Genomic DNA, 16,558 nt, shown 5'->3' on the forward strand with positions numbered 1-16,558 from the left:
ATGTACATAAGCCCTGAGGGGGCAATGACCGCGGAACGAGGTAAAGAACCTTGCAGTCAACCGATGTTCCAAATCCTTTTCACTTAGAAAAAGTTCTTCAGCGAAGACAGTTTGACTTTGAACGATAGTGAAAGGACGACTTTGAAAGCATAGTGAAAGGAAAGTGGATTAGTGAAAGAGGAGAGTAGTGACGAAAAGTGAATTGCAAGAAGGCGAAGTGGACATCAGAACCACCCCGTGCAGCGCCCTACGAAGCCCGTGAGTCCGTGAGCCATTCCGGCAAAAGCCGAAGACCGATCCGTTACAATATCGGTAGGACGCGGACGAGTAGTGAAAGCGCGAGTCCCAAGCCACCCCCGGAAACCGTGGAGAGCGAGCCGAGGAACCACGCCCGCACGCGAGTCACCGTTGGAGACGAGGAAGGAGAGGTGGTGGAGCAGAAGGAGAAGGGGCCCCGCAATAGAAAAGGTCAGATAGTTTGTAAGAAAGTGGGAGTGAGAGTGCCAGGAATAAGCCAAGAAAGTTGTAGTACAATAAACTGTTGTAACGTGTAAATGTGCTGTGGTTTTCCTCCATTTTATGTGAGAACTACCTGCCCGCGAGTAACGTGTAGTGAACGTGCCGACCCTGAGGCCATTGAGTCGGGGAGTCTCTGTAGTACTCCCGACTGACTACCCAATACTTACAAGCTGTAGAGTTTGGGACGAGCTTCCTGATGTTGGTAGCTGGGAAACTGTTGGGTGAAGGCCTCTATTAACCTTTTGATCCTCCTCCATATTTCCCAAAGTTATTTCATCGAAATTTTGATCTGTTGCCAACTTTTCACCTTCTCTCGTGAATCTGGAGCGGGCTCGTACCGCTGCCGCATCTGCATTCGGCCTTCGACATCTGCTTGATGAGGTCATTCTTTTTCCCCACCGATTCTCTCCGAATCAGTTGCTGTTTCGTCAGCAACGCCCGTTGTTCGTCCAGCTTTTGCTGGCGGAGCTGTCGTTGTTCTTCCATCCTCCAACTTCTTCTCCTCGATCTGACGCTGTTCTTCTTCCAGTTCCAGTCTCTTCAGCTCTTCCTGCTGCTTCATCTCTTTCTTCATTTGGGCCTCCAGTGCAGCTGCTTGAGCACTGCAAGTTTGGCTCGCCGGGATCGAAGGAATCTTTGAGCCTTTCCTCGAAGTTGATCTTCCACCGGATTTGGGGATCGATTGTCAGCTTTAACCCTTTGAAGCCGGAGGGGTCATATATGACCCCGGCGATGAAACCGAGCATAACAAACGTGTTCGACACCAGCGAGGTTGCGTCGACAGCCGCGAAACAAATCGGCTCCAAAAGGTTAAGCTGTTTCCCGCGCTTAGACTATTGCATACGTACTGCCGATCCTTGACGGTTTCATCAACGCCCGCACACGTGAAGTGTTCCCACAAATGGCATTTGTCGCAGGCAACCAGTTGGACACCGCCCATACTCTATAAGAAGTTCTTAGAACCATCATAAAACCAAACTAAAAGGTATTAAGCTATATGACGGTTCTCAAAGCTTCTTCAAGACTAATTGGTCATGTTAGTTGGACGTCTTATCGTGACCTCCATCCATTGCACCTATAAACGTACAAAGAATCTTAAAGAAAATGCACGGATGATCAGGTATTTGCTTTCGAGGTTTTGGAGAAATCATCCGTATAGTCATGATTGAAAATGGTTTCACTTGACAGAGAATCAGTAGACTTCGCTGTACCAGGCGGGAGAAGACCTGGAAACACAAAACGTTCCGTTTCGGCGAAATCGGAGGAACAACGTCGTAGACCATCGAAGATGTAGTTCTACTATATATCCGGCGATTATAGTAATGGTACTCTGAACACTGGAGTCAGCAAGATATCGAGGTAGGTACCATCGTGGATTATGCGAAACCGCAATGGAATTGTCATCACAATAAATACTCCATGAACGTAGCTTATAAGCAATATGTGTGTATTCTGAATCTTTAAGCACAGAAAAAACGAACGTGACGCGCGGGGTTACTGGACTACATATCTGTTAAGAACTTATGCTTGGTTTTTGCTCCAATGATGTTACAGCATTTAGGATGATGAGATGATTTTGAATTTTATCTGTTAGATTCTACTAAACCATAGAGTGACATCAATTTTGTCATCTGTGGGCTACAACTGGTTTGATAGCGAGCTTAAACACAAAAGAAGTGTTGGGACAAACAATAATAAACAGGTGTAGAAGTTGAACGGTTTCGGGAGGATAATTCGAAATATTACGATATTTGACGAACAAATTAAAGGCATACATATGACAGCAGAGCACATAGTTAACACTCGGTGTCTGTATATTCGAAATATTTCGAAGTTGTCTCAAGGAGCTTTGATATAAATTGTTTCGGAGCTCTACCAAAAAAAATAAAAGATGCAGGATTGGTCACGTTTAATGATCCACGACAATAAAAAAGGGACTAAATGACATTCAATCCAGGATTTTTTGAAATACGACTGTATGGTTGACTCGCTTGGTTACCGGCTACGCAGTCTTGGGATTTAAAAAACAAGTTGTTTTATTCACCCGACGTTTCGACATAATAGTGTCTTCCTCAGGGGGAAATAATTACTACCGTTTTTGTCAATTGTTTTGTCTAACTGTAACTGTTCCTTTTTGTGTAGTTTTTAGTACATAGCTTCGGAATCATTAGGGATTCTGAAGTCATGTACCAAAAACGACACAAAAAGAGACAGTTACAGTTAGACAAAACAATTGACAAAAACAATAGTAATTATTTTACCCCAGAGGAACATCGGCATAAATTTTCCAAATTGAGGAGAACGTGTATATAGGTCTTACCAAACAATCCCATAATTGAAAATCAGGCATCTTGTACCGACTTTCTAAGCAGAATACCCTCTACGAATGAGTAAAATCAGTTTTGTACCTTTGAATTCCGTCCTCTTTTGAGTATCCTTTGACAGATATACTCAATAACTGACACTGAGGAAGATTACAAAAGTGGTAGTCGAAATACGCATATCTGTCAAAGGATAAGCAAAAGGGGGCGGAATTAAAAGGTGCAAAACTGATTACACTCATTCGTAGAGAGTATTCTGAGGGTTAGAAAAGTCGGTACAAGATAAATAATGCCTGATTTTCAATGATTTAAAGATCGTGCCAAGTAAACACACTGCTCAAGTCGCAATGCTTGTTGCATGCTTATGGTAAATAGGTATAGGTGTATAGTTGAATTATTCTGGAAAGGAACCCTAATAAAGCCAAATTGAAATTAGATACAATAGGATACAATGCGGCTACATTGAGCCTCCACTTTAATTGAACTGTGATTGTAAGAGTGATGCTTGCTTATGCGGTGTTCGGCTATTTAGCCGAATGTCGTTTGGTCGAATATCGTTTGGCCGAACGCTATTCGATCAAATGGGACGATAGATCGAATACACTGTGTGTATGCATACATTGAGGCTTGAGCTGCGTGGTCACTTGGGGTATTTAAAAAATAATAAAAATGCGCCCCAACCAATGGTGAATATGAAAAAAAAAAACTAAATAATGAATGTAGGTATGAAGGTTTCAGAATAATTTTCAGTTAACATGAGGTGCATGAACAACTTCGAGAACTAAAAAGATTATTTGCAATAGGTACTTATGGCCTGTCTTGCATCGTCAATTCTTTTTATACGATTTTTTTTTTCACTTTTTTATTTTTTGTCACCTGATTTCAAAAGAAAAGAAATCTTTAAAAGAAAATCGACAGCACTAGTCCGGCGCTAATTAGGTAGAAGAGTTGAGCCTCCCACAAAACAGTGCCATCTACTTTGCGCTCTTCGTTTTTAAGCTATTTGAAATCCAATGAACTTTTGGGAATGGTTTGGGCCAACAACGAAGTATACACCATTAAAATTCAGTTACATTGTTTGGAAAAATAATAATTAAGGGCGATGTAATCCGGGTGACTTTTCTGGGAGACTCAACTATACTGCTTTGTTTTAACATTAATAGGCTCAAATTAAAAAAAAAACTGAAAATTAAATAAAAAAAAAATCAAAAGGATTGCATGTTGGATATTATTCAAATTCAATATTTGATAGTGGCGCTTGTTGCAAGTTGTAATGGAAGGTAATATTATGTGCTTTCCTCATACCTTGTATTCAGAGCTGGTTCCCATGAAACGCTCTTTACCGTTACCTAACAACTGTTATTTCGGTTCTTCTATGATGTTATAAGAGAGTTGGAAGGTATTTTTTGAGCCTGATCGCGGCATTTCGGGAGTCGGTAGTGAGGAATAATATTACTGGGGACAACATTCAAATGCATTTTGAACTCTATGGCAAGAAAGGTCGTGTTATTTTATGGTAAGGATTGTAAATGACCTAAGATCATTCGCTGTACTGCAGCGGAGGTTACTCCACCCGGAATCGGCTTCACTACGGGATTGTATTGCTACAGCGAACAAAAGCTCAGGTGAGGCTGCCGTGCAGACTGGTCAAACTGTCATGGTGGGATCCGGAATCGCTGATGATGCTACTCCGAATATAAACCATGGCGGTGCCACTTCTGCTGAGTTGCTCAGATTGATGACTCCCGCGTCGATGGTGAGCAGTCTGACTCGACGGAAGATTGTTGAAACCAAAATGGAACACGCCATCGCGAATACCCATTCGCTATGTGTCTCTCATCTGGGTTTTGATGTATGTTGAAGATTTAAGCCGACCAAGTTTACCTGTTACCGTGTTGCAAGAGAATTCACACCCAAGGAGTCCATCCCTCGTAGAGGACTGCCAAGTTGTCCGGGTCCATCGCTTCCCGTATCATCCACTCGACCTGCTCCTGCGCGGTGCAACGGCGGTTTGGATCTGGGTCTCTGCCTTCCAGCTTCATCCGGATGCGACGCCACACCGAGACGGCATAGGCGTTCCGTTTCTGCTCCTTTTGGGTACGATGTGCTGAGGAAGACATACAAATACCGATAAAAATTGAGGGCATTTAGAATTTGTAAAGAAATGTTTGAAACAATTTTTGTAGAGCTGTTAGAAGTCATAAATGCTTATTACCTTTCATATGATGCCGTTTCAAGGGTGATTCCATCATTTCAGCGCTTAGTTTGTCGGTTTCCTCTTCCTCACCAGTTCCACCAGAGTCGTCGTGCTCAGCGTTCGCGCTTTGCTCAAACTGGAACAGCTGATCGAAGATTTTGTGCACATTGGGCATCGTTTCACGCACCTGCTCCTTCGCTTGGCACACCATTTCATCGGTGAAATCCTTGCTCAGCACGTTGGAGTACAGGTCAGAGACGGTTTCCAAGAATGCCTTGTATCGGAGCAGATATTCCCGCAACGCCGGGGTGGTTTCCATCTTGAGTCTCATTTTGAGCAGATTACGAATGTCCGAGGCCAGCGAGTGATGCGCGCCCATGAGTTCCTTTAGCTCATTGGCACTCATGTGCAACTTGTCCTGCGCATTGTGAACTATCTTCTCGGTTTGCGCAATCTTACTCTGGACCTGATCCGTCATATCGTCGATCAATGCTTTCACATTACTTATCCAAATGTGATCGATTTGCCCTTCTGGATCCAGCAATTCAACAAGAGCCTCTTCCGTGCGATTCACCATTGCTGAACATGAGTTCAGCTTCATACAGGCTTTCCTGTATCTCTCAATCAAGTTGATAAATTCGTGGTCCTGTTCTACCTGTCTGTTGACTTGCATGCGTACGATTTGGTAGTTCAATACCGAGCTGCAATGCTTCAACGCAATGTCTAAGTAGAGCAGCTGTTCGTCCAAAAAGTCGCGTTTCTGCAGTGAAGCCTGCTCGAATGATTTCAGGAGATGTACCAGCTCTGGATTGGCTCCCGAGGCCCACTTCAGGCGATGAAGGATTGCATTGGTGCTGGATAGTATGTCGTCTCGCAGTCTCAGAATCGATACCTTCGATGATGTTAATGATTCCAGCAAGTTTTTCAACTGAACCAATATCAAAGACCCGTCGGCGTAGATGGTTAAGTCGTTTGGCGACAAAGTCGCAGAGCTATCCGCAGTGGATAGCTCATGCAACCAACTATGGGCTACGAAGAGCATTTGCGATCGGGTTACAGATATTTGCTCCGTCAGGATGCGCTCAGATAGCAGTTTTATTCTCATCATCTTTTTCCACGTGAAACTAAGATGCAAACAAGCATTGGTCGCCTGGTTCAGATCCAGCCCGCTTATTTGTTCTGCACTCATGATTCGATCGATGTTTTCATTGTACAGATCCGACAGATTAACCCGATCCGATCCAGTCATATGCTGGATCATTTCACTGGTATGCTTAATGTGGGGATTAATCCGTAGCAGTATTCCGTAGGTGACCAACCCAGAGGCGGATGGGCCAATACCCAGCATACAGTGGTAGACAAAATCTGCTATGAACTTACGGATGGGTCGAACTAGGGTATCGTCGTTGAATGCTGCCGCCATGCCGGTTCCTTTGAATGCACACGCCATCTGAAGGCATGATGTGAAGAACTCTACCATGGCCTGTACGCGTTTTACCACAAAGATGGCCTCCAATACATTGTAGGTGGATTTGTTGAAGATCAGGACCTGGGAAGGAAGTGAAGGTGATCGAAAACTGTAAAAGTTGGGTATTTTTTAATAAGACTACAGCAATGCAATTGCATGACGCACTAGAACATACATGTAACCGGTATGCGGTATAGGGAGACTAATGGAGTCGACGAAAAAAAAATGGTCAACGTGGAGTGAGTGCAGAGCGATTTTGGAGAAGAAAAACGCAATGCGGACGGTAATGCTGTAGCAAGGAATCCAGCAGAACGTGGGACGGTGCAAAAAACAACGCAGCCTAGAAAAAGCAGAGTACGAGGAAATGAAACTGCTGTACCGTTCTGAAGAAACATGGAAGTTCTACCAGAAGCTCAACGTATCGCTCAACGGCATCGTAGCGCGAGCTGGGATGTACAAGGGACAACTGGACAGGAGCCCCTTGATGGACGGACGTGAGGTGATTAAAAGGTGGAAGCAGCACTTTGATTAGCACCTGAATGAGAGGATGGTATCGCAGCTCAACTCATCCATCAAATTATCTACCGGTTGATACGTAGTTAAAATCTGGGAAACCGACTACCAGAAGAGTGGGAGGAAGAGGTAATCTGTTCCATTCAGAATGCAAAAACTTTCAAGTGATCACCATTTTGAATGCTGCCAACAAAGCGCTTTTCCAGATCATTTTTCGTTGTCTGTCACTTATAATTAATGTGTTCGTGTCAAGATATAAAGCCGGCTTCATCGACGGCCGGTCGACAACGGACCAGATTTTCACTCTACGCAGAATCTTTACTTGTTGAGTTTGATCATCGTTAACTAGTACCTATATATCTTTTTTGTTGATATTTTTCGGTGAACGAATAAAGCAATATATTGTATATTGTTTTATTCGTTCACCGAGAAATATCAACAAAAAAGATATATATGGTATGTGGGGGTAAGATGGGTCAGGGGGCAAGATGGGTCAGTACCGTTTTCAATCGCACAATATATGTTTTGAATCTTTCAATAATTTTCCCAGATGAACGACGGGGATACACAAAAAAATGATATATTGTTTTGAAAATTCTATACGTTCCTCGCACAGAAAAAAAAAATATATTTTCGTTATACTCCTTATGCTATACATTCCATATAACTACGTGTATTGTGTAGACGGGGCAAGATGGGTCACCCTAATTTTTCGGTATGTTCACATAGTTTTTGAAAATGTTTTATTTTTCATGGAAAGGCTATTCTGTGACCTATATTATTGAAGCGATGAGAGCACTGAAAATTTGAGAACATATTTTTTAAATTTTCCTTTAAAAATATAGGTTTTCAAAGTCCGTTTATGGCTACCCGAACTAAAATCTTCTAGTTCTGAGAATAATCTACCGATATGTTTCAACACTTTCTTCATGTAATCTGTACGTCTATGAAGCTTAGATGTATAGAGAAAAACTAGAAGATATAGTATTTTTTGTTGGAGGAAAATCGAGTTTTCTTATAGCTGACCCATCTTGCCCCCGTTAAAATGAGGTGGGGCAAGATGGGTTATGTTTTAAAAATTGTTTGTCAAGAAGCAGGTTTCAAACTTTATTACCTTTTTATACTCTTATATCATAGCTGACTAGTGTATCTGAGAGTCGTGGTAGAATAAAGAGAAATGTGATTTTTATTCAGAAAATTATAGGGATCCATTTCTTAGGTGACCCATCCTGCCCCCACTTACCATAATCTACGCAGAATCGTTTAGAAATGCCGGGAACTCCAGGTCCTGACGCGTCACTTATTCATCTACTTCAAAGTGGCATAAGACAGTATCTATCGCACAAAGCTGTGAAAAATTATGGACGAAAACGGGTTTCCTAGGAATCAACGCAACAATGGACGGTGTGCAAAACTGCGTAAGGGTTTTGAGTGAACTACATAATACAGTTCATTCGGAGTTCGCCAGGAGCTGCGGCAAAGCCGTGATCTGACGAGCATCTATACAACGGCGAACGGCAGCGTGGCGTACTACTATGGGTGATGTGTTGTAATATTGTGATGTAGAGCAAATAGGGTAAGAAATCAAACTTTGAACTTGTCAAATTGTAATCTTAATTTGAACCATTTCGGAATTCATTAAAACGACGTATTTTTTAGGCAAATATTGTCCCGAAAAAGATGGTAAACAGCTTTCCGTTATATAACCTGACAACATGAACTTTAAAAGCATTGAAAAATGCGTTTTTGTCATGGAAAACAGGCAATTGAAAAACCACGGTAATTCCACCCATTTCCCCCCAGAGAAAGCACATTTTCGGTGCACTCGTACAGCTCATGCATTGTATCAAACGCAACAAGTGAACACGTCAAATGAAAGCTTATTTATCGTAGAATCGACCGACCGAATAATATTCCGCATTATTTGTCATAAAATTATCAAATTTAAGTAATTCTTACTTGGAGAATCTTATCTTGAATTGAACCATTTGAAATCTAGATTTGAACTAGTGAATGGGGGCGAGCTTCCAGTGTTGGCCTCCAGACTGCGCTAGTGGTTGCTTTGTTTACTCTTGGGCGATGGAAAATTCCAAATTTAGTTTTCAAATTCCTGAAGGATTCCGAACATTCTGAGCTGAAATTCCACTGCCTAATGAAAAAGAGTTATGAGAATTAGCAGATCCATGTGATTTTTATTTATTTAGCATGAAATTGGCTGTTGCGGGAATTGCTCGAGCTGCTGCCGCCACTAGTTCAAACCTAGATTAAAATTGGTTCAAATTATGATTACGATGGTTCAAATTAAGATTAAAATCACTATTGACAAATAATTGAATTTCTCAATGAAATTTGGTGCAAATGTTAACTTTTTGCCACTTTACGGAAAGCTAATACCCGTGGCTTTCATATAGGGGTAGGCGGGGCATTATGGACACCCGGGGCAGAATGGACACCCTCAATATTTTGAAATATGCAAACTTTTTTGAACTTTTAATGAATGGAGAATATAGTCCATTTGTCCAAAACGTAGTTTCAGGAAAGAAACATTCGAAATTAAAATTAACCTTGATTTTACACAAAAAAGTTGTGTCCTCCGTTTTTTGTGCATGGAAATTATAATTTTCACACCATCTAAAATAAGATTTAGTGATTAATTTATTACAGGTCAATTAAAACCTGATATTTCTAGAACACATGCAAGTAGTTTTGCTGTATCTACATGCTTAACATGTTTATATTTTCTTCTTTATTATATCAAAAATCAAGTTTGGAAATATCTTCTGCTGCCGGGGCAAAATGGACACTCACCTTTTTGAAATAAGCGGCAAGGGAAAAATATAACCTAAATCACAAACCAACCAAATTCTTCGATTTCAGTATATTTTCGGTGAAATGTTGACTATAGTAGACATAGGGTGAAACAAATTGGTCAAAAAACGACAGCAGTGGAAAATAGTTGTTCTAGGCACAGCTTACATGCCGACAAAAACGAGGCTTTATCCAAAACAGCCTGAATTTAAATTAACTGAACAAAAATGAACTACTTCGGCGTATTATTCATCCATAATAGTTGTTGCGTAATGAAATGACTTTATATGTGTAAATAATGTACGAGATTCGTAAAAGTCTCATGGTGTCCATATTGCCCCATGGGGGTGTCCATTCTGCCCCGTATGCTTGAAGACGGTCATGAAAAACTAACATTTTTCATAACATTTTTTGAAGTGGATAAATAATTTTTCTTCGTGAGCATTCTTATGCAATAGATGCTAAATGGACTTTAAAAGGATACATGCATCAAAAAACTAAACTTTTTTGACATCTTGCCAGGTAAAGTAGGCAAAAACCTTAGGGTGTCCATATTACCCCGCCTACCCCTACGTGAGACCTTACCGTAGTAAATTATTTCCATGTGGATGAAAAAATCGATCAAAAGTGCCGCTGCTTCAGAAAGCCGCAATTTGGTTCAATTCATGATTACCTACCCTAAATGTGCATGTATGTCAAACTTACCGCTAGATCTTTGGAATCTTTAATCTGGTCGATGTAGTCAGCTTCCTGGATGGTTAGGAATCTTTCGTTCACGATATGTATCAACGCATTCTGCTTCTCCAGCAGATCGTGGAAAAACTGATGCAGCGTTAGATACAGTTGTGATCCTTCGGATGGGATTTCCTGTTTTCGGAAAGAGTCTCCCAGCGCAGTCAGTTTTCTTTTCAACTGGTCAACCGAATCCAACGCGTGGGCGTGCGACGATGGTACATTCATAACCACACACTGCAGGTGCCTGTTCAGCTCGTTGAGGAGTTCAGCCAGGGGGATGACGTCCGTTTGTAGATTGGACACTGCCGAGATCATGTCGATTACGCTTTGGTTCTCCGATATGATACCTCGCATGGTATCGGAGAGAAAATCGCGAGCGATGCATTCGTTCATGTTCTGAAGGTGATCGAAGATTCCCACGCAAGCCGAGAGGCAACTTAAACCTGTGGCGTAACAATCGCTCGATGCTTTCTGGGTGTCTTTCTCGAACAGGATCTGATAGAGGGCACTCATTTGTGTGATTGCCATGTAGAATTCAGGCAAGAACCAATTGTCATTTATTTGCAACTCGATCAGCGAATCCCCAGCGGTTGAGGCCGTTTGCTCCATCAGCAAATAGTTATGATTCAGATCCAAGCAAAGTTGCAACCCAGCAAATAACAGAGACTGGCGTCCGTTTGTGTTCCCCAGGGCTATGGCGTTGATGGTGGAGAGAGCATTTTCGTACAGTTGATCAATTGGAACGGTACTCTCGTTCAGTTCCTGAGCGTTGCAAGCTACCAGGTCAGACAGCTTGAATGCAGTGTCGGAGATTATGTTCTTTAATTGATAGGAGAAGGATAATATTTGCGGACCACAGGCGTGCTGGCGTGCATTTGCGACAAACTGTTGGTAGTTTTGTGTTATCTGTAAGAAAAATAGGAAAAGGAAAGGAAGTTTTTGTGAAATCAGAATGGCGAAATAGTAAAATATGTATAACTTCCAGTGGATTTTATGTAGGCAAAACTAGCTATTTTCATATATAAAACACGTTTCGTTCACCTAGTAGTGATGTGGCACGCCTTACACAGCACAGCACTTTTGCTGATGAAACAGCAGCAAACAAAAAATGAGAAGAGATAAACTTATACAATAGATAATCATTAATAATGTCACTTAAATACGGTTGAAATGTGAGAAAGGCACCATCACCGCTAGGTGGATTAATTAGGGATTGTTGGGTGACTTACCTCTTGACAAGTCGCAGCAGATCCTTCATTCACAAGCTTCCTGCACCAGTCACGGTACTTGAAATCACGGTGGCTCTGCTCGAAATCTTTCGGATAGTAGCAAATAATGGCACTGAACTGACTCAACGTTTCAAGGGCACGCTTCACCAAAACCGTGGCCTGGAACGTGTACTCGTTCAACTCATGTCGGCAAGCGTTCGCTGTCAGGAACGTATCACGAAGATTCGATTGGTTCAAAAAATCTTCCACCAGCTCAAACTCGGAATTACCGTATAGTTCGGGATTGGCATTGACGCCCCTGAGATATTCTTGCAATTTGCCATTTTCGATGTCTTTCATAAAGCTTCGGAAGCCCTCGAGAGTACTCTCGCTCTCGATCGCTCTATTTTCTATCGCTTTCTTAGCCGCATTGTGATCTTCGACTATCTTCTTGTAAACGCTGTACCTTTGCGACAAAGTGTTCAAAGGGTGACTCCCGATGGCCGAGTTCAATGACTCAGCCTCTCTAATCAGCTGAATCTGACGGGATAGCGAGTCGCGTTGCTTTTCGGCTTCAACCAGACTAGCGCGATTCGATTGCAACTCATTGAGGAAGTTTTCCATCAGCAGCAAATTTTGATAGATATTATCTCGATTGCGGTTCCATCCGGGTTTGATTTCCGAAAATCGTATCGCAAGGGTATCACGATTCACCTCACGTTCGAGTTGCTTCTTTGCTTCGCGGAGATCGCTGTTGAAACCTTCACGGTTGCCATAAGTGGACACGGCAAAGCCAGCCGTACCGCCATCTTCGCTGACTGCCCAGTCGACAAGCGGATCGTAGACGAATGCTTCCAAAAGCGTGAGCAACGTTTCGCGCCCTTTTTTCAGCGACTTGAGAACGTGTTCGCACGCTAGCCGGAAGGTACCCTAGAAATGGAAATGTAGAAGTAGGTAAGTGGATGTAAATTTAAGAGAATGTTATGGTTCCAACAAGGAAATAAATATTGTATCAGTTGATATATTGATCTGTTTGTGTATCAAAGTCCTTTAATAGACAAAATTCGTGTGCATAAAATTAGTTCTATTTTTCTTGCGGGAAGATAAAGCTGATATGCACCTTTTGGCCTACTCATATTGATATTTTTATCACATCTAATCATAATTTGCATGCACAGATAATTGACTGCAGCGGTATCACGGAGCGATCCCCACAAAAGTATAATGTTTCCCTATCTTTAACTAAATCAGAGTAAATCATCGATAAGCGGCAAATCAAAGGAGGACACTCACTCCAGCAGAGCTTGTAACAGATAACACGTGTCCTGAATCGAATTCAATTGTGGCAAAACATGATGACTGAGCTTGGCGGGAGATAACAGATGATAAAAGTACCCCCATGTGCCATCGAAACGGACGCTCATACAAGGTTCCAAAACATTACCAAGAACAAAAATGGAGTTCTAAAGTTACAACACTTTCGTGTCCATGTGTGGTAACTGCTGTTGAAAGTTTGAAACTCTAATTTTTACTAGAACTGTTTCTAATAGTTTTCCTCAGACCCACAATGTGTAGTCTATCAGCTATAATTATGAGTCACTGGGGGATAGGACATCTACAAACAACTGCGTGGAATCCCACGCTGATACGGTGAACCTACAGATAAATGGAAATGCTGCATACGCTGACGACTTTGGGGCGTCAAGGGTGTGGAAACTCCCTCGCGCTCTCTCTCCATCATATCCAGCGGTGTTAAATCTAATTGATAAACTTTGCTTTACTGATTATCCCGCCCTCTGTGTCTGCCAGCAACAATGTACACACCAGGTGATCTCACTACGCTAGTTTATTAGGTGTATAGAATTGATGTGTGATAGCCAGACGGCGTTGAATATGCATAGTGCATTACATATTGGAGGAGGAGGAGGAGGAGGATACGGCCTTACCGTATTGTTTGCATAGCAAACACGTAGGAACAATTTCACAACATTAAGCCTGGGTGATATTCTTGGCCATTATCGCAATGAGAGGATATTCTTAGGAATTTCTTTCACAATTATAAGCTTGTTTGAATTGAGCAAGTACTTGCTTTAGCGATTAAGTAGTTCGATCTCGTTCTCACCCTTCCCAGCTGCCTTACTGTATTTCAGCTCAATTGACTTAACCTCAAAAGTGTTACCAAACCCATTGCCTTTCTTCCTGGTCAATTTTCATGACAGGCACTGATGCAACATTGTGAAACACACTATTGACAATTACATAAAACCTCCGCATATCGTTGCGATCCATGGTTTCCTGCCCTTTTAGCAAACATTCACTGTTTCGAATAAAAGATACCTTCCGGACTATTCTCCATATGCCCGTCCATGAAGAGTTTTAGTTTTAATTGTACGTAATTCAATAAATTCCATGAAAGTGGCTCTATAGTTTTGATTTTTTTTTTTTTGGAAATAATTAGAGAATCAAAACTATTTTCTTCAGAAAAATAAAGTACGCTTTATCATGAAATGTTATCTAGTCGAGGAGAATAGAACTTGCTGAAACTCTTCCAACAGTATACGTACCCTGGTGACGTCATCCCTTCAATGCAAACAGTTTCTAGTTGATCCTTTTATATTTATATCAGAAATCGTGTTGACTTCTTTTTGGAAGTCGACTGTGTTTCTATTGTTTCAGTATCCGTAGGTCGGCTCCAGAAGTACGTTCTCCATCATTTGGAAAATTTGTGCCTTTGCAGATTGTTTATAAAGCGGACGAAGGATATTGAGTATGAATATTGGGGCAAACTGCAATAACACAATTATGTTGTTATTGTTTTTGGTGTTAGTCTTGTTATTCCATATTCGTTTCACAGCCCGAAATTTCACGGTTTGTGCATCTTTATGTAATATAAGCTGTTCTAAAATTCATATGAATCCTAAATAAAAAAAAAACTATCAAACTTTTATGTCTGTTTGCATATACTAGGAAGATTTCACAAAACATTTACGATCAGTATAAGTAAACGTAACTACTTATTGTCGTAAGAGTTTCCGACAACCAAGGTTTAACGAAAAGTACTTGAGCAATTTTAAAGGCTGTAAAGATAAATACGAATAAGATATCGGTGTAAATACAACACAAGCAAACCATTGCATTCTGTTAAACAATCCATACAATATTGCTATCGATAGAGCACTAACAATTCAATTCAATTCGAAACAACCAAGTTTGCCCAGGGATATAGTGCAAATACATTCACAATGGAGCAGCGCACTTGAAGCTAATCTTCAATCTTTTGAATTGAATTACGCTTCCCGGTAAAAATACTCTTCCAGCCGAAAATAAAACTTGCCAAACCACACTACCCGACGAAAACGCCCATTAAGCCGAAAGGTATCTAAAAGTTCGCACACTAGTTTACCCCCCAATAATGTGCCTTCCCCAAAAATCCCATTAACCACTAAAACCGGCCCCAAGCAGTGTGTTGTTTTTTTTTGCTATTAGGTGCCTAAGCTACCACGCCGCGCCGGCAACGTGCACATTCAATGGCAGCGGTCATATCATCATCCATGTACTTAGGGCAGGGGTTTTCAACGTTTTAAGAGCTGGAAATACCACTGAAGCAAATGCCAACCATCGCGCAGCTAAGACAATGTAGCAATCTATCGTTGATACAATTCACTCAGTATATATCTATTTTATTGATATTTATCGGTGAACGAATAAAACAATATCGTTTTTTGCGTGACGTTTCGGCCTAATCACTTTTCAGCCATCTTCAGGCGCCTACAAGTTTATTACAAAAAAATATATCATAAATATATCATAATATATCAATAAAATAGATATATACTAGTTAACGGTGATTAAACCCAACAAGTAAAGTCGTTTTGATCAAGGAAGGGAAAATGGGTGGAGTACAAGTATGTATTTTTTTTGTAATAAACTTGTAGGCGTCTGAAGATGGCTGAAAAGTGATTAGGCCGAAACGTCACGCAAAAAACGATATTGTTTTATTCGTTCACCGATAAATATCAATAAAATAGATATATACTAGTTAACGGTGATTAAACCCAACAAGTACAATTCACTCAGGTTTATCCCAACAGATTAGGAAAAAAGATCGTACTCCAAGAGTTTTAAGATGTGTAAACCTAGGACTTAGTAAACATTGTATCATTGTAACCCCCAGGATATCAAGAATATTTCCATTACGAAATAATCTGGGCCGACAGGGAATCGAACCCATCAACCTCAGCATGGTCCTGCTGAAACATATATGTATGTGTTTTGCCTTCTTGCCAAATACTCGTACGTTGCACACAAACTGCCCAAAACTTTCAAAATTAGACAAAAACCTGTCGCCAACACTTCATTCAAATATAATATCTACCACAAAGGCAGCGATAAAGCAAAAAATGGGGTCGGATTCATAATGATCGGGAAACGGATATGAAGCAAATGTTGTGGTGGAAGCCAATTAACGACAAAACCGATAACGTGAAGGATGTGTTTTACGGATGCCTTGAGACCTATGGAGAACGCTCAAAACATGACGTTAAGATTGCCAATTCTTCTCAATTCAGCTTGCACAATTTTGTCCGGAACTCTGTTTCTGAGACCGATTGAGGAGTTTTTCGTGGACGAATTTCAGGCGGGTTACATCAACGACGGCTCAGATGTTCACCCTGCAGCAGATTCGATAAATTTTGGGATTGCGGACCAATCATTGGTTACGGTGGTAAACTAGAGGACGGCATGTGGCGGTGGTGTCGCATGAACTACGAATCGGTGAAGTACTAGATTG

At 41.3% G+C, this 16,558-nt stretch overlaps 1 protein-coding gene across 4 annotated transcripts in view; it reads right to left on the reverse strand.

The window, feature by feature from the left end:
* Nucleotides 1–1,945: 1,945 nt before the first annotated feature.
* The window catches only part of LOC109427666 (serine/threonine-protein kinase Smg1), a 98,216-nt gene continuing 83,603 nt past the window's right edge, over nt 1,946–16,558 (reverse strand). For 3 of the 4 annotated variants that reach the window (XM_062845706.1, XM_062845705.1, XM_029861982.2), the window contains 4 exons: nt 11,791–12,699; nt 10,532–11,467; nt 5,056–6,586; nt 1,946–4,947 (listed from right to left, as the gene is read on the reverse strand). In XM_062845706.1, coding sequence (XP_062701690.1) covers nt 4,748–4,947; nt 5,056–6,586; nt 10,532–11,467; nt 11,791–12,699 — 3,576 coding nt within the window. In that variant the 3' untranslated portion in view covers nt 1,946–4,747. The remainder of the gene's footprint in view (nt 4,948–5,055; nt 6,587–10,531; nt 11,468–11,790; nt 12,700–16,558) is intronic. The other variant, XR_009996244.1, reaches the window with a different exon arrangement.

The sequence above is a fragment of the Aedes albopictus genome, chromosome 1 (assembly GCF_035046485.1).
Source record: "Aedes albopictus strain Foshan chromosome 1, AalbF5, whole genome shotgun sequence".
Classification (NCBI taxonomy): Eukaryota; Metazoa; Arthropoda; class Insecta; order Diptera; family Culicidae; genus Aedes; species Aedes albopictus.